The 25087-nt window shown below is 44.8% G+C and overlaps 1 protein-coding gene and 1 long non-coding RNA gene across 2 annotated transcripts in view; one reads left to right on the top strand and one right to left on the bottom strand.

Moving 5' to 3' along the window:
* The window catches only part of bms1 (BMS1 ribosome biogenesis factor), a 97392-nt gene extending 90851 nt beyond the window's left edge, over positions 1-6541 (bottom strand). The window contains exons 1-2 of the mRNA XM_059946194.1: positions 4599-6541; positions 3578-3769 (exon numbers count right to left, since the gene is read on the bottom strand). Coding sequence (XP_059802177.1) covers positions 3578-3750 — 173 coding nt within the window. The 5' untranslated portion in view covers positions 3751-3769; positions 4599-6541. The remainder of the gene's footprint in view (positions 1-3577; positions 3770-4598) is intronic.
* Positions 4770-22872, top strand: LOC132378902 (uncharacterized). Its single transcript, XR_009507221.1, has 3 exons — positions 4770-4875; positions 22099-22233; positions 22759-22872. It is a non-coding gene; the product is annotated as an uncharacterized LOC132378902 (long non-coding RNA).
* The last annotated feature ends 2215 nt before the right edge of the window (positions 22873-25087 follow it).

Here is a 25087-nt window from a genome sequence, read left to right as displayed (position 1 = left end):
CAAACCTGCGCACTGCAGCCTCCATGTCAGATAGTGATGCAAACAGTCAAAATGCTCTCCATACTACATCTGCATGGGTTCCCACTGAATACACAGCTGTGGAGTCCCAGACAGTTCATTGAACTAATTCCCTTGGGAAAATTTCTTTCACCAGCCTCTGGATCAAGCACTGTCCTGTTCCACCTTGGGTCGTCAGATCTATACTCTCAGCCTGCTCTTTCTCCACAAAAGAATTGTTAAGTCATACAGCACAGAAACAGGCCCTTTGGCCCAAATGGTCCATGCTGATCACAATTCCCATCTAAGCTAGACCCATTTGCCTGCATTTTGGACCATATCTCTATTTTTCCCACCTTCACTCTATCCTTCCTCCTCTTGTAGTGTTTTGTTGCATGTATCCACAACACATCAGATGCAGCCCACAATTTCAGTTACTTTGAGCTTCCTGGTCCTGAATGCTTGACTTCAGTGACCAAGGACCTCAGTTCCTCTACAATTCCAAATTGTATCTCTGTTTAACAAAGAAATTACAGGCCAGTAAGTAGGTAAATAACTGGAGAAGATTCTCAGGGAGAGAATCCACTCACATCTGGAAAAGAACACTCATTTGGGATAATCAGCATGGATTTGTATAGGGGAGGTTACTGTCTTACAGATTTTTGAGGTGATGAAGATGATCAATGGCGGTAGGGCATCTATGGATGTTTCATCCAAGGCCCCCTTTCCAATCTCAGTCCATAATAGAGACCCATAACAGAATCAGGTTTATCAACAGTCATGTCATGAAATTTGATTTTTTTGCGGCAGCGGTACAGTGCAATACATAAATCACTACAGTACTGTGTAGAAGTCTTAGGCACTCTAGCTATATATATGTGCCTAAAATTTTTGCACAGCACTGTATCTCAGGCTCCATCATAACAGATCTAATGGCCACACTTTCCACAACAGCGCTTCCCAGGTGCCTTTCCATTTTCTTTTGCTGGAAGGGTTCTTAATCACACCTTTTCCATTTTCTTCATTCCCTACCTCTACCTACCTTTGGGTGGAGAAGTGAGATTGATTAAGGTAGATAACAGTACCTGGGTCCATCATTAACTTAGGTAGTGAATTTCACAAATTCCCGGGGAAAAAATACCCTCAAATCCCATCAAAATCTCTTGCCTCTCACCTTATACCTATGGCTTTGCTTTAGACACTCCCAAGCACGGGAAAAAGATTCTTACTATCCACCCTTCCATTACACCTCATAATTATGCAGAGCTTTCTCATTACACCTTTTCTGCTTAGAGAAAACAAACTCATAGGTTACCTCAACACACACAAAATGCTGGTAGAACGCAGCAGGCCAGGCAGCATCTACAAGGAGAGTCCTGACGAAGGGTCTCAGCCCGAAACGTCGACAGCGCTTCTCCCTATAGAAGCTGTCTGGCCTGCTGTGTTCCATCAGCATTTTGTGTGTGTTGTTGTTTAAATTTCCAGCATCTGCAGATTTCCTCGTGTTTGCTTATAGGTTACCTCAAAGGCTTAATGAAAGGTAGGCATTCCAGTAGTGGACCAACTACCTGTTTTATGAAATTAAAACATAACTGTTCCTATATTTGATACCGTGCTTCCGATATGCCTTGTCCACTGTCAGATATAGGTCTACCTGACCTACACTTGTATCTCAAGCACCCTCTATTCATCAACAGTCACTAATGGAGGGGTTCCCAACCTGGGTGTCCATGGACCCTTTGCTCAATGGTATTGGTCCGTGGCATAAAAAGGTTGGGAACCCCTGCCAAAGGGCCAAACCATTTACTGATCTATCCTCATTTGACCTTCAAATCTCCCTTTGCAACTGCATTCTTGGCTTCCTGACCAATAGACCGTAACAAGGATAGGCAACAATTCTGTCATGATTACTTTCAACACTGATGAACCTCGAGGTTGCACCTTCAGCAACCTACTCTACTCCCTGTACACTCAACTGCTTGGCCAGATTCTCAGTTTCTGCTCTAACTTCTTCTACACATTTGCAGGTGACATCACTATAGTGGGCTGTACCTTAATAATCACAAGTCAGAACAGAGAGCTTAGTGACAGGACAACAATCTTCCCCTCAAAGTTAGCAATACAAAAGAGCTGGTCACTGACTACAGGGCTAAGGGCTACACATGGTCCTGTTTACATCAACGATGTTGAAGAAGGATGAAAGCTTCCAAGGAGTGAATGTCACAGACAACTTGTCCTGTCCAGCCACATAGATGCCACAGCCAAGAATGCTCACCAGCACCTCTACTTCCTCTGGAGACAAAAGACATTTGGCATGTCTTTGATGACCCTTACTGATGTTTAATCAATGCACCAGGGAAAGCATCGCATCCAGACATTTCACGGCTTGGCTCAGAGACAGCTGTGGATACAGTTCAAAACATCACACAAACCAGCCCCCTACCCCCAATTGACACTTTCTACTGCTGAGAAAACTACCCAAGTCTGTCAACAGCTCATTATACATGTGCCCTCTGATCCTGGCAGCACCCCGGCTAACCTCTTCTGAACCCACTCCAAAGTTTCCACATTCTTTCTAGAATGAAATGACCAGAATGAATACTATTTTCCATGAGCAGTTTGGCTAGAGTTTTATAATAAAATCACAGAGCAACACAGCATAGAAATAGGCTACACATTTAACAAAAATGTCACCCCATCTTTGCACTATGGCAGGCACAATCAATGAGGGAAGTTGAAATCACATATTATTCTTACAACCACTGATACAATCTCTGTATGTATTTGTCCCTTTAATTCCTGCTGACTACAGGGGAGGCCTATAGAATAATCTCATCAACCCATAGGATAATCTTATCAATGTGATCTCTCCTTTTGTACTTTTGAATCCCACTCATACAGCCTCACTGGATGGTCTGCCAAGAACATCCCCTCTAAGTACTACCACAGTATCCTCAATCAGAAACACAACTCCCTCCACCTCCTCCATCATGTCTGCAACACCTATGCCCTGGAATGCTGAGCTGTCAAACCTGCACCTTGTTCAACATGACTATAATGTCCTCGTGCTACATTACCAATCCACGCCATGAATCCTCTTCTTAACTTGTCACGTGGCAAAATAAATGCAGTTTAATTTATTAGAACCTCCTCGTTCCCTATCCTGCCCCTGCCTCTTCCGTTGCCTCAAATTGCTCCTGCTTGAAGTTGCCAATCTGCCATACTACTGCTTTGGGTCCCAACCCTTGCGTGATTTGTTTAAAACCTCCCCAGCAGCATTAGCTTAGATATTGGCTGCACTCCAGTTCAGGCACAACCTGTCCCTCTTGTGCTGGTCACCTCTTCCCCCAGGAGAGATCTCAATGATTCAAGAACCTGAATCCATACCTCCCCCACCAGCTCCTCATTTGGCCTTTTCTCCTGTTCTTCTCCTCATCAGCATACGACACTGAAAGTAATCCAGGGATTACAGCCCTTGAGGTCCCGCGCATTCAGGTGAACAAATGAAGCAAATCTAATTCAGTCCCACTACCAGCAGGAGCAACCCAGACTAGATGGTGTTCTGTAAACCTGCTCTCACCTGTGGAAGGTTCTAGCCATGCGCACGGCAGACTGAACAGTGAACGCCTTCGGATTTCTCTCCCTCGCACTCGCTTCATCTCCAATGCCCAGGTTCTTCAGCCGACGCTGCTTCTTCCTCACCGCTTTGGGCCCACTGTGCTTCTGTCGATGCACCTTCTTAGTCTCCTCCATCGTCTCCCTTTCAAAGTAACTGAATGGAAAAGAAGGCAGTTTTTCATCACACAGCACTGCCCTCCATCACTCTCCCATTCACTGTTCACAAGCACAGTGACGCAGCTGATACAACTGCTGTCTGAATGCTCCAGTGATCCTGTTTAATCCCAATCCCTGACACTGCCATTCTATGACCACATGGGATCCCTCCGGGTGTTCTAGGTTTCTCTTATAAACACTCAAATTGTGATGGTAGGTAGGGTAATTGCCACCTGTTTGTAAATGAGTGGAAGAAATTTTGGGAGTTGGATTGGGGACGGGGGTAGCTGACGGAGGGTAAAATGTTTGGCATGAACTCAGTGGGCCAGCAAACAAGTTTCTTTTGAAATGGGGTTCAAGTCTGTACCCTATGTCTGTGACACACCCCCGTTTGGTGAAAGCCTATTTCCTATCCCATCTAGAGAGGACCAATCTGGCTAAGATACCGATTCCTAACACCACACACAAATACCTTTCTCCTTCTCCCCCCCCCCCCCCCCCACTGCTCCTAATAGCACTCCAACCCCAGTTATTCCATCTCCTGTCCCTTCCATCTGTCCCAGCCCCAGCACGGCCAAGCGCAGAGCTGACCACCCCGGCTATTCCGATCCCCATTCTCCAACACTCCCTCCCCACCCCATTCACACTCCTCATTCTCCTACTTCTCCCCATAACATGTCATCCTAACCCTTCCCTCCCTCGAAGCTTCCCCACTCCTCCTCCTTTGACCACTTCGGCCTCGTTCAACTTCCCTTGCTCCCTTCCCTTTCCTTCACCTCACTCACTCATTCACCATCAACCCCTCCAGTCATCTCCTCTTCACCTACCATGTGCATCCACCACCGAGCTGTTCCCACACACCGGAAGTACTGTGTCCTTCAATCAAACCCTTCCGTCGGGCCGGCAGCTCAGAGTTTTGGTTCCGGGGAACACTGAAGCGGCAATCGCACGAACAGCTGAGAGGAGCTCAGAGGGACGGGCAGCGTCGGGAGGGAAGTTTGCTGTCGATGTTTCGGGACGAGGCCCTTCCCCACGACTGGAAAGGAAGAGCGCAGAAGACAGAAGCTCAGCAGCTTCAGGCGCCGCATTTTAACCCGAACGAGTGTAAGTTCCAGGAGTAAATACCCCAGTGAGGGGATAAAAGTAAATAAGCAGGAAGGTGTAACTAAATATTCCCCTCGATTGACGTTTAATATCCCTCAGTGTGGTTAAATCATACTACTCATCCCACACTCGCAAGTTATCAGATGCGGATTCAGATGATGTTATTGTCAGACATAGCAGGCTGCAATGAAATACCTTGCTGTTTGAAGCTCACACAGCAAACAGAGCCCAACCAGCCACCCCAGCGCCATCCCTGTTTCACAACCACAAAGAATGACAGAAAACGTTAGAACCCTAAATCCCGCCTGCCATCCCCCTCCCATGCACAAGCAGCAGCAAAGGCATCAACCCTACCACCCACCATGCAAGCAACAGCATAGCTCCCAGAGACCAGAGACCTTGATCTCGGGTCCATCAAAAGCTACTGTCCATACCAACACTGGGACATCTCAGACAGGCTTGCTCTCTTTCTCTCACGAGAGAGAGGGAAAGCGAGAGATTGCTCCTACGACAGCAAGAGGGGATACCAACAGCTCACTGCTGCGATGTTAGAGTCTGCCACGTCGTTTGTACCAGATCTCCAGCTAGACGCTCCTCATCGTCGAGAGAGAGAGATCATCTGAGCGCAGGGGCCTTATTTAGACGACAGCATACGCCATCTGCTGTTGCAACGTTTCAATCTCCTGCGACATTTCTGACATCAGCGAGGAATCGGGTTGTCCACAGGGCCGCACTCCAAAGGCGCACGTCTTCCAGGCTGCACCTGGAGATATTAACACACGAAGCAACTCAGCAAATCCAAGAGTGAGAACCCACCACCCATGAAGAACCGGTAGTTTGAGCTGCAGCTGTAGATCGCAGACTCTGACAGGACCTCAGACACATTAACAAGAAAAATAGAGGCATGAGAAGAGAAAATTAAGCTGTTTTGTGAACAAGTTGGACTAAGGTGTCTTGGTCTGCAAAACCTCTGGCACCATCTTTAGCTCTCTCCGCCAGTAATACTCTCGGCAAAAAATATCCTGTCATCCCCTCTGTCCCTGCTTCTCATAGTTCTATAAACTATCAGGTCTCTCCTCGGCCTCCTCCATTCCAAAGAAAACCCCAGTCAGTCTAACCCCTACATATAGCTTATACTTTCCGTTTTTGGGAAAGTCCTGCCGAATTTCTTCACCGTATCCAAAGCCTGCACATCATTCCTGGAATGGAGCAACCAGAATTACACAGAATAATCTGTGTGACCTCACCAACGATTCATACAGGTAACTGGACATGCTCTCTTCTTGCTGTGGCGATTGGGAAGAAGGAACAGGAGCCTCAGGACTCACACCACCAGGTTCAGGGAGAGTTATTACCCCTCAACCATCAAAGGGGATAACTTCACTCAACCTCACTTGCCCCATCATTGAAATATTCCCACTACCTCTGGACTCACTTTTAAGGACTCTTCATCTCACGTTCTCAATATTTATTGATTATTTTTTATTAGTAGTATTATTTCTTGCTTTTGTCTTTGCACAGTTTGTTGTCCTTTAAACACTGGTTGAATGCCTGAGTTAGTGCGGTCTTTCATTGATTCCATTATGGTTATTGTTATTCTGTTATGGATTTACTGAGTATGCCTGTAAGAAAATGAATCGCAGGGTTGCATATGGTGACACGTATACACTTTGATAATAAATTTATTTTGAACTTTGATTCTTCTCTCAATGCCTTGACCAATGAAGGCAAGCGTGCCATGTGCCTTCTTTACTACCTTTCTGCGCAAGAGTGGCCATTTTCAAAGAGCAGTGGGCTCGAACACCAAGGTTCTTCTGTACATCAGTGTGGTCAGTGGAGTTGTTGTCTGGCATTGACTACGGACATTCCCTTTCCTTGCATGAGCTGCCGGATTAAATAGTCAGGGCGTTTGCTTGCTGTGGGTCTGGCCGTGGAGCCATCAAGGTGAGCAGGAACTGAGCTTGAGGCATACACTTGGGTGTCAGAGGGGCATATACGAGTAAGAGGAACCTTCCCCTCGGCCCCCCAGTATTTCTCCTGACAGTCAAACGCCCCATCCGCAGCAGTCACTCCTCACCAACCCTCCATACAGGCAGCACATGCACACTCCACACAGGATTGGTGAGGAGAGAGCACCTCAGCTACTATAGGACATGCTGTGATTAGAACAAGACAAGGAGAGAGTTACCAGACAAACTGTGGCTGTTATTGTCCCAACAGTAAGTCCAGCTGACAAGACAGACCGCCATATGGCAGGAAGTGAGGAAAGGCTGCTGGATTAAATTGCATTTATTTCAATGCAAAAAGTGGATCAATCACTGACTACTGACATGAAATTTCTTATTTTACGTCAGCAGTACAGTGCAATGTAAAATTACTATATATTACTATAAACAATACAAACACCCATGTCAGGATACTGTTCCTTGGCTATAGATCAGCATTTAACACCATCAGCCCCACATTTCTGATCAACAAACCTACAGAACTTAGGCCTCTGTACCTTCCTCTGCAATTATCCTTGACTTCCTAACCGGAAGATCACAATCTGGATTGGTGATAATGTCTTCTTGCTGATGATCAACACTGGCGCACCTCAGGGGTGTGTGCTTAGCCCACTGCTCTACTCCCTCAATACCTGTGACTGTGTGGCTAAGCATAGCTCAAATACCATCTTTAAATTTGCTGATGATATAATTATTGTTGGTAGAATCTCAAATGAAGATGAGAGGGTGTACAGGAGCGAGATATAACAGCTAGTTGAGTTGTATTGCAGCAACAATCTTGCTCTCAATGTTAGTAAGATGAAGGAGCTGTTTGTGAACTTCAGGAAGGGTAAAACGAGGGAACACAAACCAATCCCCATAAAGGGATCAGAAGTGGAGAAAGTGAGCAATATCAAGTTCTTGGGTGTCAAGATCTCTGAGAATCTAACCTAGTGCCAACGTATCGATGCAGCTACAAAGAAGACAAAGCAGTGGCTATATTTCATTAGGAGCTTGAAGAGGTTTAGCTTGTCAACTAAAAACACTCAAAAACTTCTATAGTTGTACTGTGGAGAGCATTCTGACAGGCTGCATCACTCTCTGGTATGGAGGGGCTATGGCACAGGACCAAAAGAAGCCACAGAAAGTTGTAAAATTAGTCAGCTCCATCTTGGTTCTAGCCTCCGTAGTATCAAAGATATCTTCAGGGTGCGGTGCCTCAGAAAGGTGATGTCTACTATTAAGGATCTCCATTAACCAGGTCATGCCCTCTTCTTACTGTTACCATCAGGAAGGAGGTACAGAAGCCTGAAAGCACACACTCAGTGATTCAGGAACAGCTTCTTCCCCACTACCAACTGATTCCTAAATGGAGATGGAACCCATGAACATTACCTCACTTTTTAAAATATACATTATTCCTGTTTTTGCACTATTTTTAACCTATCCAATATACATATACAGTAATTGATTGATTGATTGATTGACTGATTTTCTTTCTATATTATCATGTGTTGCATTGAACTGCTGCGGCCAAGTTAACAAATTTCATGACACATGACACATGCAGTGATAATAAACCTGATTCCGAATCTCAGATAAAATTACTATAATACGAAGTGTGTATATATATATAAAACTAAATTTAAAAAAATAGTCCACCAGACTAGTGCCTTGTGCCCCAGTGTCCTGTGCACATGATGTCCGTACACCTGCTGCCTTGTGTATAGTTGTCCTAGGTGTTATCTCCCAGCTCCACTGCCCTAGGACTCACAGTGCCAGTGCTCCGTGTTCTGTGTCTCCCAGTCCCAGTGTACAGTGTACCATGTCTCCCAGTACCCGGTGTACTGTGTACACTGTGTCTTCCAGTCCCGATGTACTGTGTACACTGTGTCTCCCAGTCCCAGTGTACTGTGTACACTGTGTCTCCCAGTCCCAGTGTACTGTGTACCCTTTGTCTCCCAGTCCCAGTGTACTGTGTACAGTGTGTCTCCCAGTTTCAGTGTACTGTGTACACGGTGTCTCCCAGTCCCATTGTACAGTGTACCCTTTGTCTCCCAGTCCCATTGTACAGTGTACCCTTTGTCTCCCAGTCCCAGTGTACTGTGTACCCTTTGTCTCCCAGTCCCAGTGTACTGTGTACCCTTTGTCTCCCAGTCCCATTGTACAGTGTACCATTTGTATCACAGTTCCAGTGTACTGTGTACCCTTTGTCTCCCAGTCCCATTGTACAGTGTACCATTTGTATCACAGTTCCAGTGTACTGTGTACCCTTTGTCTCCCAGTCCCAGTGTACTGTGTACACTGTGTCTCCCAGTCCCAGTGTACAGTGTACCCTTTGTCTCCCAGTCCCAGTGTGCTGTGTACACTGTGTCTCCGTCCCAGTATACAGTGTACCCTTTGTCTCCCAGCCCCAGTGTACCCATTGTCTCCCAGTCCCAGTGTACTGTGTACCCTTTGTCTCCCAGTCCCAGTGTACTGTGTACCCATTGTCTCCCAGTCCCAGTGTACTGTGTACCCTTTGTCTCCCAGTCCCAGTGTACTGTGTACACAGTGTCTCCCAGTCCCAGTGTACTGTGTACACTGTGTCTCCCAGTCCCAGTGTACTGTGTACACGGTGTCTCCCAGTCCCAGTGTACTGTGTACACGGTGTCTCCCAGTCCCAGTGTACTGTGTACACTGTGTCTCCCAGTCCCAGTGTACCCGTTGTCTCCCAGTCCCAGTGTACTGTGTACCCTTTGTCTCCCAGTCCCAGTGTACTGTGTACCATGTCTCCCAGTCCCAGTGTACTGTGTACCCATTGTCTCCCAGTCCCAGTGTACAGTGTACCATGTCTCCCAGTGTGCTGTGTACACTGTGTCTCCCAGTCCCAGTGTACTGTATACCCATTGTCTCCCAGTCCCAGTGTACAGTGTACCCTTTGTCTCCCAGTCCCAGTGTACCATGTCTCCCAGTGTATTGTGTACACTGTGTCTCCCAGTCCCAGTGTACTCTTTGTCTCCCAGTCCCAGTGTACACCGTGTCTCCCAGTCCCAGTGTACAGTGTACCCTTTGTCTCCCAGTCACAGTGTACAGTGTACCCTTTGTCTCCCAGTCCCAGTGTACAGTGTACCATTTGTATCACAGTTCCAGTGTACTGTGTACACTGTGTCTCCCAGTCCCAGTGTACTGTGTCCCCATTGTCTCCCAGTCCCAGTGTACAGTGTGCCATGTCTCCCAGTGTGCTGTGTACACTATGTCTCCCAGTCCCAGTGTACTGTGTAGCCTTTGTCTCCCATTCCCAGTGTACTGTGTACCTATTGTCTCCCAGTCCCAGTGTACAGTGTACCCTTTGTCTCCCAGTCCCAGTGTACAGTGTACCATTTGTATCACAGTTCCAGTGTACTGTGTACACCGTGTCTCCCAGTCCCAGTGTACTGTGTACCCATTGTCTCCCAGTCCCAGTGTACAGTGTACCATGTCTCCCAGTGTGCTGTGTACACTATGTTTCCCAGTCCCAGTGTACAGTGTACACTGTGTCTCCCAGTCCCAGTGTACTGTGTAGCCTTTGTCTCCCATTCCCAGTGTACTGTGTAGCCTTTGTCTCCCATTCCCAGTGTACATTGGTCTCTGGAGCTGAAATTCCACATCCCTGGTACCTTTCCCACTAGCCTTTCTGCACCCATTCTAGGCACATCACCTCCTTTTTGCAGTGTGATCAGAATCTCCTGCAGCAGAGGGAGTGCGGCAATGACACTACTGAAACTGAGGTTTCGAGAACATTTGTATGTATAGGAGTCCATGGTACAATTTCTAAGAAAATACCTCTGGTGTCCTGAACAATTTATTTACTGGTAAGGGGTCTGCTGTCCCAACGATCCCACACAACCCAATTACACCCATGTGACCAATTGACCAATTAACCAACTGACCCATATGTCTTTGGAACATAGGTTGAAACTGGAAATCCTGGAGGAAACTCTGCGGTCATGGGGAGAATGTACAAACTCCTTGGAGAAAGCAGTGGAATTGAACCCAGGTCACTGACATTTTGAAAATGTAAACTGCACACCGTTATGCTATTGTGCTGCCCCCAGATAATATTTATCCGTCACTCAACATTGCCAAAAGAAAAAGATTTGATCTTTATCACCCAGCTGTTTGCATCGGTTAGGGGGACCTGTCTCCTGCAAAGCAACAGCAACAACACTTTAAAGATACTCTGTGTAATCCTGAAATAGATGTGTAAGGCATTGTAGGATTTTGGTCAACACATGCAGAATGTTGGAGGAGCTCAGCAAGTCAGGCAGCATCAATGGATGGGAATAAACAGTAGATGTGCCAGGCTGAGAATGGCTTACTGTTTGTTTCCCTCCATATATGCTGCATGACTAACTGAGTTCCCCCAGCATTTTGTGTGTTATTTAAGATTTCCAGTATCTGCAGAATCTCTTTTTGTGTAGGGTTTTGGGTCTTACTATATTTCAGATCATGTGAGCTAAAGTTCAGGTAAGTTTGAGATTATGGTTGTCATGAGCACACATACCCTGGGTATAATTGCCATGAAAATGAGCTTTTATAAATCACATAAATGCAGATTATCATAAATTATACATAACTTACATGACACAGTAAAAAAATAACAATGACATTTTGCAAGTTGGGGTTAACTCTGCAAACCACCACAGAAATGGCTTGCAGAAATGAGGGGGAGAGTCTAGGACTCCCTGTTTGGGGGTACCATTGGAGTCTGAGGTAGAATTAGTGTTTTTAAGGTTGGTTCAAGTAACTGATGGCAGTGGGAAAGAAGCTGTTTTTGAACCCCGAGTTGTGAGTCTTCAGGCTCCTGTAGTTCCTGTCTGATGGCAGCATCGAGAAGAGGTGGAGATCCCTGAAGATAGATGCTGTCTTCCTAAGACTTCACCTCTTATGGATATCTTCAATGGTAGGAAGAGCTTGACCTAAGATGCAAATGGCTGAGTCCTCCACTCTCTGTAATCTCTTGTGATTCTGTGCCAGGCATTGTACTGTTGCAGCAGAACAATAAACTTTGTGCCGTATAAAGCAGTGATAATCTGATTCTGCTTTTGATGTAATCAGTCAGAATGCTTAACACTGTACGACTGGAGGAGTCTGTCAGAATCTTTGATGACATGTTGAATCTACTTAAACTTCTGAGTATAGACACTGGCATGCTTTCTTCATGGTTGCATCTGGGTGTGAGACCCCAGATCAATCCTGTGAGATGTGGATACCAGCTTGAAGCTGCTCAGCCTTTCCACCACAGACCTTTCAATAAGGGACTGGTGAATGTTCACCTGCTATCCCCTCTGAGATAGCTTGCTAAGTCCACAGAAATCTTCCCTGATTGTGAGCAGCAGACTTCAGCCAGGCTAATAAGTGAGGACGTTATGAATTCCATAAGATGTATTTTACAGCACATTTAAATGACACCCAAAGCATATAAAAGTTTTAATATTGCAATCTTTGAGCTCCAAACCACAAGAAAGAATGTTATTTCATTTGGAGCTTTCTTTTATAGCAATACACACAGTGAATCAGGTTACAAGTCCAACTGACAACAATTAATCAAACAATCTGCTGAAAGAATGTAGCGGATGAGCAGTAATTGTGGGCAGTGTGGGGGGTGGTAGGAACTGTTGATGTTTCAGGTTGAAACCTGCATCAGGACCTCAAGGTGCTGTTCTTCAACTGAGCACTAGAGGGCAGGAAATAGCAGCCTACATCAGGTCCTTTGCTGATGCAAGAGATTCTGTAGATGCTGGAAATCTTGAGCAGCACACATAAAATTCTGGAAGAACTCAGCACGTCAGGCAGCATTTATGGAGAGGAATAAACAGTTGACCTTTTGAGCCGCAACCCTTTGCCAAGACTGGAAATGACAGAGGCAGAAGCCAGACTAAGTAGGTGAAACCACATGGGTTTCCTCCAGGTGTTTTGGTTTCCTTCCTCATTCCAAAGATGTGTGGTTAGGGGTAGTTGTGGGCATGTTATGTTAGTGTCGGAAGCATGATGACGCTTTCAGGATGCTCAGCACAACCCTTGCTGATTTGATTTGACACAAATGATGTATTTCACTGTACGTTTCGATTTACATTTGACAAAAAAGGTAGTCTTTATAATGGCATTACCATCGCCTATTCTTCCACCACCAACATCCTGGTAGTCATTATTGATCAAAACTGCAATTGGACCAGTCACTCAAACGCCATGGCAGCAAAGGCTGAGTATCCTCTGAATGACTCACTTCCCAATACCCAAAAGTGGGAAAACTACCACCTTCAGGCTCCCTCCCACTTTTTCCTCAGCCCCTCTCTAATCCTTCCAGCTAATGAATCTCCAAGTCGTGGAACTAAGCACACAAGGAGCTGTGGCCACAGCCTGGCCCACCATGGGCACCACGATTGGAAGCATCCACAAGAAGCACTACCTCAAGAAGGTGCCATCTATCCTCACTACCCAGCCATGCCCACTTCTCAATGATGTACAGGCACGACGGGACGTACAGAAGCCTAAAGAACTACACTACTAGGTTCAGGAACAGCTACTCTTCCAGAACCTTTAGTCTCTTGAACTGGTCTGCACAACAGGAATCTTACCTCATTAATGTAACACTGTGGACCACCTCTCACACTACCATGGACTTGACTCTGATTATTTTTGCTTGCACTGATGTCACATTTTGCGCAGTCTTTTTTTTTCTTCATTGTCTTGGGTAAATTATGTATATCATGTCTAAATTATGTTTTGTGCATTGCCTGAATCCATGTGCCTTGTTGCTGAACCTCACCATACTTCTACACATAACAATCAACTCAACTTGACTTATTGAGGACATAGATCATTATAGTTCTACCTGCCTTAATTGCAGTTGTATACACTTTTATTAAGTCCTTCCCCACCCCCACCTTAGCTGAGGTCTGAATGTTGTTTCATTCAGTTGGAACATAACCTGCCTGGTCTTGTATTTAACACCCTTCTTATGAAAGCCAGCATTCCATGTTATTAACCAGAACTGTCACCTTCAAGGATCTTAGGACCTGTACATCAAGGTTTCTTTATTCCTCAATATTTCACTAGGACTTTACCATTTATGGTATGATCATTAGTATTTCCAAAATAGGGCATACTTAGGGAAGCTAATGGCATAAAAGTATGAGAGACACGACTATTGATTATTTGGAAGGGTAATTAGAAATCACAAACAAGAGAAAATCTGCAGATGCTGGAAATCAAAGTAACACACACAAAAACCTGGAGGAACTCAGCAGATGTCCTGTTGAAGGGTCTTTTCCATAGATGCTGCCTGGCCTGCTGACTTCCTCCAGCATTTTACGTGTGTTACTTGGGTAATTAGAAATAGTCGGCATGGCTTTGTCAAGGGCATATCTTGTCTGACCAGTTGGTTGAAATTTTTAAGCAGGGTAAAAGTATAGTGATGAGGAGGGGCATGATTTTAAGGTGATTGGAAAATATAAGGGGAAGTCGTAGGTAGTTTATTTTTTCACAGAATGTGATGGGTGTGTGGAACACACTGGTGGTAAAAGTAGATACATTAGGTATATTTAAAAGTCTTCTAGATGGGCACATGGATGATAGGAAATTGGAGGGCTATTTGGGAGGGAAGGGTTAGATTGATCTTAGAGTAGGTTAAAATGTCAGTACAACATCCTGGGTCAAAGGGCCGGTACTGTTCTATGTTCTAAAACAGATCACCTCAAGCTCAGCTGGATTGAACTGTATGTCACAGTGGTTAGTGCCAGCGACCTGGGTTTAATTCCTGCTGCAGGCTGTATGGAGTTTGTACGTTCTCCCCATGACTGTGTGGGTTTCCTCTGGGTGCTCTAGTTTCCTTCTGCATTCCAAAGACCTACGGTTTAGTAGGTTAATCGGTCAAATTGGTGTAACTGTGTGGCCTGGGCTACGCAAAACATCAAATAGAATCATAGAAAAGTACAACACAGAAATAGGACCTTCGGCCCATCTAGTCTGTGCCAAACCATTTAAACTGCCTACTCCCATTGACCTACTCCATCACAACATATGCCATTGACACTAAACTTGATTCTCTCTTGCCTGATTACCATTCACTCTGTCCACTTCTTCACCGATCTTAGTGTCATCTGCAAACTTACGGAGACATCTGCATCTGCATCCTTCCTCTTATATCTGCATCACTAACAGCAAGGGTACCCATACCAGTGGAATATGACAAGTTATAGATATCCAATCACAAAAAAACCCCTTTACAACCCCTTTACAATCATCCTGTGTCTCCATTTGCCAAGCAAATTTCAGATCTAATTTTTCAACTTGCTCAGGTTTTCACTGGCTCTAACTTTTTGGACCAGATTCCTATGTGGGACATTGAGGGCCTTACTGAAGTTCTCGTTACTATACTTTTAACATTCTCAAAAACTTTAATTAATTGGTCAGATAAGTTTGTCTCTTGAAGGAAAAACATGCTAGCTATTTCGAATTGGTCCCTGCCTTTCCATATATTTAATCCAGTCTCTCATAACATTTTTTCCATGAACTTCCCTACCACTAATTTTAAACTTCCAGGACTGTGATTGACCAACTTTTCCTTTCTATCATACAATTATAGAACAATACAGCACGTACAGCTGGCCTTTAGCCCATTGTATCTATGTTGACCAAATGCCCACCCAGCTGGTCACAATTTCCTGCATTCGGTCCATATCCCTCTAGGCCCTGCCCTTCCATGTACCTATCCAAGTATTTCTTCAATGATAATATTAGAACTGCCTCAACCCCCTCCTCTGGCAGCTTGTTCCATCTACTCACCACCCATGCAAAAAAGTTCCCCTCTCATCCTAAATCTATGCTTCCTAGTTTCAGACTATGGCAAAGACAGTTACTGTCCACCTTATCTGTGCCATCTTGAAAAGGAGGAGCACATTTGCTGTTCTTCAGTCACATGGCACCTCAGTCTGTGAAAATGCACAAATCTCAGACAGAGACTCAGTAATCTCCTGCCATGCCTCTGATAACAGTCTGGGGTAAATACCATTTGGCCATGGGCATTTATCCACCTTTAAGCCCACAAGACTTTGACAGGCACCTTGTTACTTGTTCCCTTTCATTGAGATCACCGACTGAAAACTCCATTTCTGTGTAAATACTGATGAAAAATATTCCTTTAGGACTTCACAAGCAGATTGTCCATAATGGTCCCTACGCTTTCCCTTGTTTTTTTTAAATATATCTCTTAATCACCCTTACCTTCCTAATTTCATTCCTAGGCATCTCCTTACACTTGAGATATCCTTGACTGGCCTTCCCTATCATTAGTTCTCCGTGTCTGCTCTAAGCTTCCTTCCTTTTTATCCACCCCTTGATCCATCAATGTCCAGGATTCCCTGTATTTAGTCCCCTTGGTTTTATCTCTTACAGGAACAGGATAGCCTTGAATTTTTGGTATTTCTCCTCTGAATGCCTCAGACTGTGCAGAATTAGACCTGACACAGAAGTCTGAAAGTACATACCATTATGCTTAAGGACCATTTTTTATCCTGTTGTTATCAGACTCTTGAATAGATCTCTGTACAATACGATAGACTCGTGACCTCGTAATCTCCCTTGTTATGATTCTACACTTCATTGTTTATCTGCACTATATTTGTAGCTGTTACACTTTCTGCATTGTTATTGACTTAACTCGTGCTGGTGCACTGTGTAATGATTTGATCTGCATAAACACTGTGCATGATAAGTTTTCCGTTGTATTTTGGCAATAATAAATGAATACAAATAAACCAGTACCATTAACTTTTCCAGGACCTGTGTTATTTTATGAAATAGGAGTTCCACAACCACCCATCCCCCATTTAATTTCTTATTCCCAGTCTATTCCTATCTTTTTCCATAACCACTTTAAAATATACTGTATCGTGCATAAAACAAACTACTGGAGGAACTCAATGGGCCATGCTGAATATTTACAGACAAAGAAAACATCGATGTTTATGGTGGTGAGCTTCCATCAGGACAGTCTTGATGATTCAAAACGTTGATCTGTTCTTTATCTCCAAGATGCTGCTCAACCCGATGAGCATCTGCAGACAGTGTTACCATCACTATTATCAAAATGCTCCCCCCACTGACACCTCTCTACATGAACAAAATTTCTCGACGAAGTCCCGTGATGCTCGTTCTGTCATTGATCTATCTACAAACTGTGACAAAAAGCTCTCCTAGATGCACCTCAAAAATTCCACCATACTGAGTCTTCAACAACCAAACAATCTTAGTTAATACTTGGGATTTTGAAATCCCCTTGTACCATAACCCTGTTTTAATTATGACCCTCTGCTACTTGCCTACATATCTGTTCCTCTATCTCCCATTGACTGTTCAAAGGTCTTTAAAACACCCCCAGCAAAGTGACAGCGCCTTTTTTGTTCTTAATCTTTATCCCATGGCCTTGCTTGAGGAGTCTTCCAGGATATCCTCCCTCACTACTGAAGGAATGTATTCCTTCACTCACAGTTCAATGACAACTCCTCTTTTACAGTACTTCTGCCTCCCTTGAAAATTCTGTGTCCATCTGTCCCATCCTTCAACTATGCGTGTCTCAGTAATGGCAACAACGTCATGGTTGCTCATCTGAGTTCACCTACCTTACCAGTTATACTGAAGGCACAAGGGACTGCAGGTACTGGAATTGATCACAACACACATGATGCTGAGGGAACTCAGTACATCAAAACACATCTGTGGAGCGAAGTACACAGTGGACATTTAAGTTCAATTTTATTGTCATCTGACTATACATATACACAGCAAAACCAATGAAACAACATTCCTCCAGGCCGTGGTGCACCTGCAGAACATATACAGCACACAGCACATACACCAAAATATTATACTATAAATAAGTTAATAAATTATAATTCAAAATGCACGTAGTAGAGCACAGCATGGGTAAACAGTAAACAGTACAGTAAACAGCTTGCTATCCTAGTGATGAGATCTCGGTGGTGGCAGGGTATCCCTTAGTCAACTGTTACCTAGTCTGGTTGACCTAGTCCTGATGCTTCTGTACCTCCTTCCTGATGGTAGTGGCTCAGATTCAGATTCAGCTCGAAGAGATTGTGGGATGTTTGGTGGGGACCCTCACCAATATTTTGGGCCCCTTCATCTGCAAAGGTCCTGGTAATTGTCACAAATAGGGGAGGCGGAGACCCTAATGATCCTCTTGGTGGTTCTTACTGTCCTCTAATGCCTTGCGAGTTCCATACCACACAGTGGTTCAGCCAGACAGAACACTCTTGATGGCGCTCCTGTAGAAAGGTGATTGAATGGGGGAGGGGAACCTTGCACACCCCAATCTCGTCAGAAAGTGTAGATGCTGCTGTGCCTTCTTGACTAGTGAGGAGGTGTTGTGGGTCCAGGTTAGATCGTCCATCATGTGCTCACCAAGGAAGTTTGTGCTCTTCAATCTTTTAATGGCAGAGCCATTGTCCAATGGAAAGTGGTTGACTGGTATCTTCCTGAAGTTCACAATCATCTCTCTTGTCTTGCCAACATTAAGACTCAGGTTGTTATTCTCACACCATTTGATAAGCCTCTCTGCTTCCTCTCTGTGTGCTGACTCATCATTGTTGGTGACGAGGCCAAGAACTGTAGTATCATCACTGAACTTGATGAGGTCTGAGCTGAATCCGGCAGCATGGTTGTGAGTCAGCAGTGTGAACAGCAGCGGACTGAGCACACAATCCTGGGGGGCACCAATGCTCAGCATGATGGAGCTTGAGATATTCCTGCCTGCTCGGACTGACAGGGGTCTTTCCATCAAGAAATCCAAGATCCAGGTTCAGAGAGGGGTGTTGAGTCCCAGTGAGGACAGTTCACCCACCAGCCTCTGAGGGGTTAAACACTGAGCTGAAGTCGATGACTAACATCCTAGTGTACAAGTTTCAAGGTTCCATTTTCTAGGTGGGACAGGATGGAGTGGAGGGCCGAGGCTAAGGTATCATCAGTGGATAGGTTTGAGCAGTATGCAGACTGGAAAGGGTCCAATGTAGTTGGAGGGTGGGGTTTTATATGATCCATTACCAGCTGCTCAAAGCACTTCTTGATTGTTGAAATCAGTAATCATTTAGGCCAGTTATCGTTGCTCTCTCGGGCACCGGAATGGTGGAGGCTGCCTTGAAACTTACAGGGTCAGGTGACTCATTCAGAGAGACATTAAAGATGTCTGTGGTGAACTGCATATACCTGTCTGGACACGCCCCCTGCTGACTGCTCCTGTGGCTCCTCCCACAGACCCCGGTATAAAGGCGATTGAGGCCTGAGCCCGGCCTCTCAGTCTCCAGGATGTAGTATGGTGGTCACTCACTGCTTGTTCCTTCTTCCAGTCAATAAAAGCCGATATCTCGCCTTACGTCTCAGAGTGAGTTATTGATGATGCATCAATGTCCATTAAAACCCCCTGTTAGCTGGACCGCGCAGTCCCTCAGCCCCTGACCAAATATATTCTCTGGCCCTGCAGCTATGCGTGGGTTTACCCTGGCTACATCCTCCTCTGCTGTGGCCAGATGGGGTGTCTGTTCCTCAGGGAGAGAGAGGGCTTTTCTCAATGTCACATCATTCATTTGGCCAAATTGTCTATAGAAACCCTCCAGCCTATCAGGAAGGGAGGCGGCGCTGTCGTTAGCATGCAGGGTGGACGTCATCAATAATGGTTTGTGTACCTTGCCACACGTCCCAGCTGTCACAAAGGTGTCTGTAAATTTCCTGTGCATACTCAGGCTTTGCTTTGCTGATGGGCCGTAAAGTTCAGCTCTTGCTGACTTTAGAGTTGTCCTGTCCCCCAATCTGAAGGCAGTGTCAAGATCCCGAACAAGCCTCTGCAGTCAGCCAATGTTTCTGGTTTGCCTTGGCAGTGTTATGTTCAATCACGGTAATGTCCTCAATGTATTTTTCTATCTGGCCAGTCACTGATCCCGCACTTTGATGCGATGATCGGGGGTAGCTGTCTCACTGAAGATGCTCCAGTCCGTGCTTTCGAAGCAATCCTGCAGTGCTGAGTTGGCACCATCTGGCCAGTTCCTGCTCTCCCTGTGAACTGGTTTGACTCGTTTAACCGGTGGTCTGTATGCAGAGATTAGCAAAATAGATACTGTATGTAGTCTGAGTATCTGAAGTGAGGACAAGAGGTAGCCTTGTAGGTCCGTGACCGTTGGTATGAGCCAGGTCTGATACATTCTCTCCTCTGGTTGCGAAGTTAACATGCTGGTGGAGCACTTTGGCAGGACTGTTTTTAACTTGGCATGATTGAAGTCACCAGCAACAATGAAGACACCTTTGGGGTGAGTGGCTTTGGGGTTGCAGATTGCGCCGTAGAGCTCCTGCAGCACTAGCACGGTGATGGGGGGGTGGGGGTGGAATTTAAACAGCAATAGTCACAATGGCAGTGAACTCCCTTGATGAGTATGAGGGCCTGCACTTCACCATTAAAATCAATGGAGTTTTTGGGTTGACACCCTTCTCCTGGCTATCCAGAGCAAGCTTTTAAGGAAGGCAAACATTCAGGGTGAGAGTGAGGGTAAAAGAGATGCGCAGGGAATTTTCTTACCTGAGTGGAGGGCACTGCTGGGGTGGTGGTGAAGGCAAATATGATAAAGGTGTTTAAGAGCATCTGAGATAGACCCAGGTATGTGCCGAGAATGGCGAAATATAGCCATTGTGTAGACAGAAGGGATCAGCTTACTTAGGCATTTAATTACTAGTTTATATAGTTCGGCACAACATAATGGGCAGCAGAGCCTGTTGCTGTTCTGTACTGCTCTACGTTCCGTCCATAGATACTGCCTGAACCACTGAGTTCCTTCAGCAATATGTGTGTTGCTACTAGTTATAATAAAGAACTACACAAATAAATGGAATTCAGTATTCCCCTCCGGTACATATTCCAGTAATATTTGAATAATATTGCAAATATATTGTTTGATTAAGCATTCTTTGTTGTTCACATAATTAATTATGGGTTATATGTAATAGTATGTGAGTGGCACGTGTCATCATGCCACTATCTCATATGTGAACACCTCACTAAAGTAAGAATGAAGTAGATGCATTATCCCCAGCTCCGTGTTTTTCTCTCCATGATCTTTATGTTTTTGTAATTACAAAACATAATAGTGGTGAGGATTAAATTTTAAAATAAACCCGAGATGACTGACTACCTGTTGAAGTCCAGCATTTTTTTTTCTTTGAGAGAGAGAGAGATGTATGAGTTTTTTAAAAAGTGCAGCATGTTTTTTTTCATCGGAAGGAGGAAAGAGATGGTTAGATGCAATAGGTGGGAAAGCATACATTTTGCTTTGGAATTAAACTGCTCCAAGCAAACCAGCCAGAACGAGCTTTGCTGATATCGTGAAAGTAATGCAGGAGTATTTAGAACTGAAACCATTGATGATTACAGAACACTTCAGGTTTCAAAAGCAGAATTGAAAGGAAGGGGAGTCCACTTCAGCTTATGTTGCTGAATTGAAGAGCTCATTTGAGCATTGTCAGCTCAGAGATGGGCTTAATGATGCACTGAGAGATCATTTAGTTTGTGGAACCTTACAAGTAAGAATTCAAAAACACTCCCAACCAAAGCACAACTCACATTAAAAAAAATCCAAAGACACAATTGGGCTGTAACCAGGAATGAAAGTGAGCATGAACGAACCTGCAATGTTCAAACAGAAACTTTACTGGTTGATTATAGCTGCATCAATATGTTGCGTCCAGGTTAGGTCTTCAGAGATATTGACTCCAGCAGTTTAAAATTGCTCATTCTCTTCACTTCTGTTCTCTCTATGAATTTGAACCAAATCTCAAAGATACTGAACAGAAGCCTACAGATACCCAACAAAAACTTATACCGGAGAGAAAAAAAAATCATTTCTGTGGGAATGGCCTTTGTAACTGTGATATACGACAACCAACAAGCCACATTGGGCTTGCTTGTGGTAAAAACAGGATGGCCAGCAATGTGGGACCATGATTGGCTGAGGCAACTACAACTTGATTCAAGATCCGTCTGCCATTTGCATGCCACATCCCCAGCAACATAATAACCTGAAGGCAAATTAAGAAAGATGATGCCACAGCAGGGTTCAAGGATGGCAGTGGAAAACTCAAGCATATCAAGGGTAAAATAGTATTAAATGAAAATGCCACGCGCAGATTATTTTTACCATGCTCTTCCGGTTCTTTATAGAGTGAAGTAGCCAGTGAGCTAGATTGTATGGAGGCTGAAGGAATTCTTTCCAAGATTGAGTGGAGCTCAACAACAATGCCAGTGGTCCCAGTAGCCAAGAAGAATCGATCTGTCAGCATTTGTGGCGTTTCTAAGGTAACAGTAACTCAAATAACCACATATTACAACAGTGCAGAAGAGTATCCTGAATCCACAACATATTGTGGATGTGCTTCAGCAGCAAAAGACTCTGAACATGCACTCAGTGGCCACTTTGTTAGGTACAGGAGGTACTAATAAAGTGGCCACTGACTTTATAGCACAACACACCAAAAATTGTGTCATTCTGGGGGCTTTCTGAGTTTGTGAAACATGGCATGTAAAATTAAGTTTTCATTTTAAGGTGGCATTGTGCAAGAGCATGACCAAAAATAAAATCTGTAGAAGTTAAACAAAAGAAAGTGCAAAATTTACTGAATATGATTTGATAAGCTAATTCTTAAAAGGCTGATAACTACAATTTCAATCTAACTCTGACATTTCACTCTGTTTTGCTAGCGTGTCTTTAGGGAATCAGATTATCAAGAAAACGTATTTCCATCCAAAAAATATCACGTAGTGAATTATACTACTGATGACAGAACTCAGCCGGAAATTTCAACTGTGTATTCCTCACCATAGAAGCTGCCTGACTTGCTGATTTCCTCCAGAACATTGTGGGTGTTTACTTTCTAGTCTGGTGAGAAACTTTCCAGTGATCGACGCTACCACTTCTCCGTGGAAGCAGCCCCTCACCGCTCTTCTTGTACTCCCATATGTTGGAGAGTGGATTGAGTTGTAAAACACTTCAGTACAAGACTCAGTTAGGTAAGAGGCTGTGAATCAGACAATGCTTGTTGATTTTAATAAAGCCCTTCATTTCCAGGGGATCTTTCATAAAGTCACTTTGAAAGACTTTTTAAGGATAATTGCTATTGTGATGCTGTGGGCAATTTATGCACAACAAGCTCTGACAATAATCCCCACTGTCCAAACCATGGTCTCTTCTCACTGCTGCCAAAGGCAGGATGTACAGGAGCCTTAGGTCCCACACCACCATTTTCAGTGGCAGCTATTACCTACCAACATCAGGCTGCTGAACCAACGTGGGTAACTTCACTGACCTCAACACTGAACTCATCACTGAATACAAATTATGGACATACTTTCAAGGACTCTATAACTTTTTCTTTTCAGTATTATTTATTTACAATTTATTTATTATTAATAGATTTCAATAGGTGTGTTTAATGTCAGAGAAATGTATACAATATGCATCCTGAAATTCTTTTTCTTTGAAGACATCCACAAAACCAGAGAAGTGCCCCAAAGAATGAATGACGGTTAAATCATTTGAACCCAAGCCCCCCCCAGCTCCCCCCTCCCACGCACAAGCAGCAGCAAAGCAATGACCTCCCCACACCCACCAGCAAAAAAGCATCAGCACCCTCCACCGAGCACTCAAGCGTGCAGCAAAGCTTCAATAAGGACACAGACTTACAGTATCCCAAAAACTACTCGTTGACCCGTTAATTCGACATACCGCAGGCCCTCCCTCTCTCTCCCTAATAGAGGAAAAAGAGGTGGCCCCGTTTCACAGTGAGAGGGGAGACATAACAAACAACTCACTGATTTACGATGTTACGAGTCTGTTGCATCGTTTTTTTCTGAGCTCTGCACCCGTATTGTTGGCACCAAAAAGGTGCAGCTCTGCGGGTACACAGCCCCTGGCAGCTAACCTGCTGCTCTTGATATTCCATGTTCTCCCGCAATGCTTCAGTCAGGGGCACTGGCTGAATCAGCACTTCCCCAGAGCCATGAGATTCTGGAACCCTGAAGGCAGGCTCGTCTTCTAGGCCGCGCCCTTGGGATATCAAAAAGCGGCTGGTCAAGAGGCCCTGAGAGCGGGTCCATTTCTGGGAATCATGTCCTATCCACGCAATGATACAGATCTCAGCAGGCTAATTAGTATCAATTGAAGGAAAATGAACAGTCAACATTAAAGGTCTAGACCCTACATTTGGATGATTCTGAATTTCATTGTCTGGTGTCCAGCCCATAGGAGTGCTTCCATGTTTCAGCTTGAGTTACCTGCTTATTTTGAATTCACTGGTAAATTTATGACACCAATCCAGATGAAATATCTCAAACTGTATCGTCCACTGTCCATTTCCGCACATAGAAGCTCCAGGACCTGCTGAGCTCCTCCAGCGTCCAGCATGTTGCTCCAGGATCTCTCTTGCTGAAGCAGCCTAGATTTATATACATGAATTGTGACGTGACACTGGGCTTTGCAGCAGAGGGTGTAGGGTAACGTGAATAGTGGAAATGTACAGAATTCACAACCGCTGACATTGGGTTGGGCCTCACTTTAAGAGGCTGGTCTGATATGATGATGTAATAACGTAAAGGACTGTTACCACGATTTGTGTTCAGTTTTTGGTGTTCAATAAATGAGATGCTCTGGCTTTTCTTAAACATAAGACACCTCCATTGTTTTGTTTGTGAACATCTACAAAGAAACGGACTTGCAACCGTTCAGGAGACCAGTTCATCACCAGAATCTCAGAGCAGTGAGGGGTCTGTACTGAATGCTGGTCTGGTAGGTGAAGGGCAGAAACCAATGCAGGACAGTGCAGGGGGATGTAGGCTTTCCCAATACTGTATCAGCTAACAGAGGGTGGGGTTAGCAAACAACCCCCATCAGATGATGAAAGAGGGGGTAGGACCTTTCCTATAACTGCTGACCAAGAGGCAGGGCCATCTTTGTATCAGTTGACACAGGGGGTGGGAAACTCTTATATCAGCTTACCAGAGGGTGGGGGCTATAGCAACTGAGCAAGTAGGTGTGCCCAGCTCTCAGTCAGCTGATCGAGGGGCGGGGTCATCAGCTGTTTGTGGGCGGGGTTAGTGACACTCCATATCAGCTGACCAAGGGGCGGGTACATATTTTCCCTCTTCAGTTGGTAGC

This window comes from Hypanus sabinus, chromosome 21 (genome assembly GCF_030144855.1).
Source record: "Hypanus sabinus isolate sHypSab1 chromosome 21, sHypSab1.hap1, whole genome shotgun sequence".
Classification (NCBI taxonomy): domain Eukaryota; kingdom Metazoa; phylum Chordata; class Chondrichthyes; order Myliobatiformes; family Dasyatidae; genus Hypanus; species Hypanus sabinus.
This window is presented reverse-complemented; position numbering and strand designations above follow the sequence as displayed.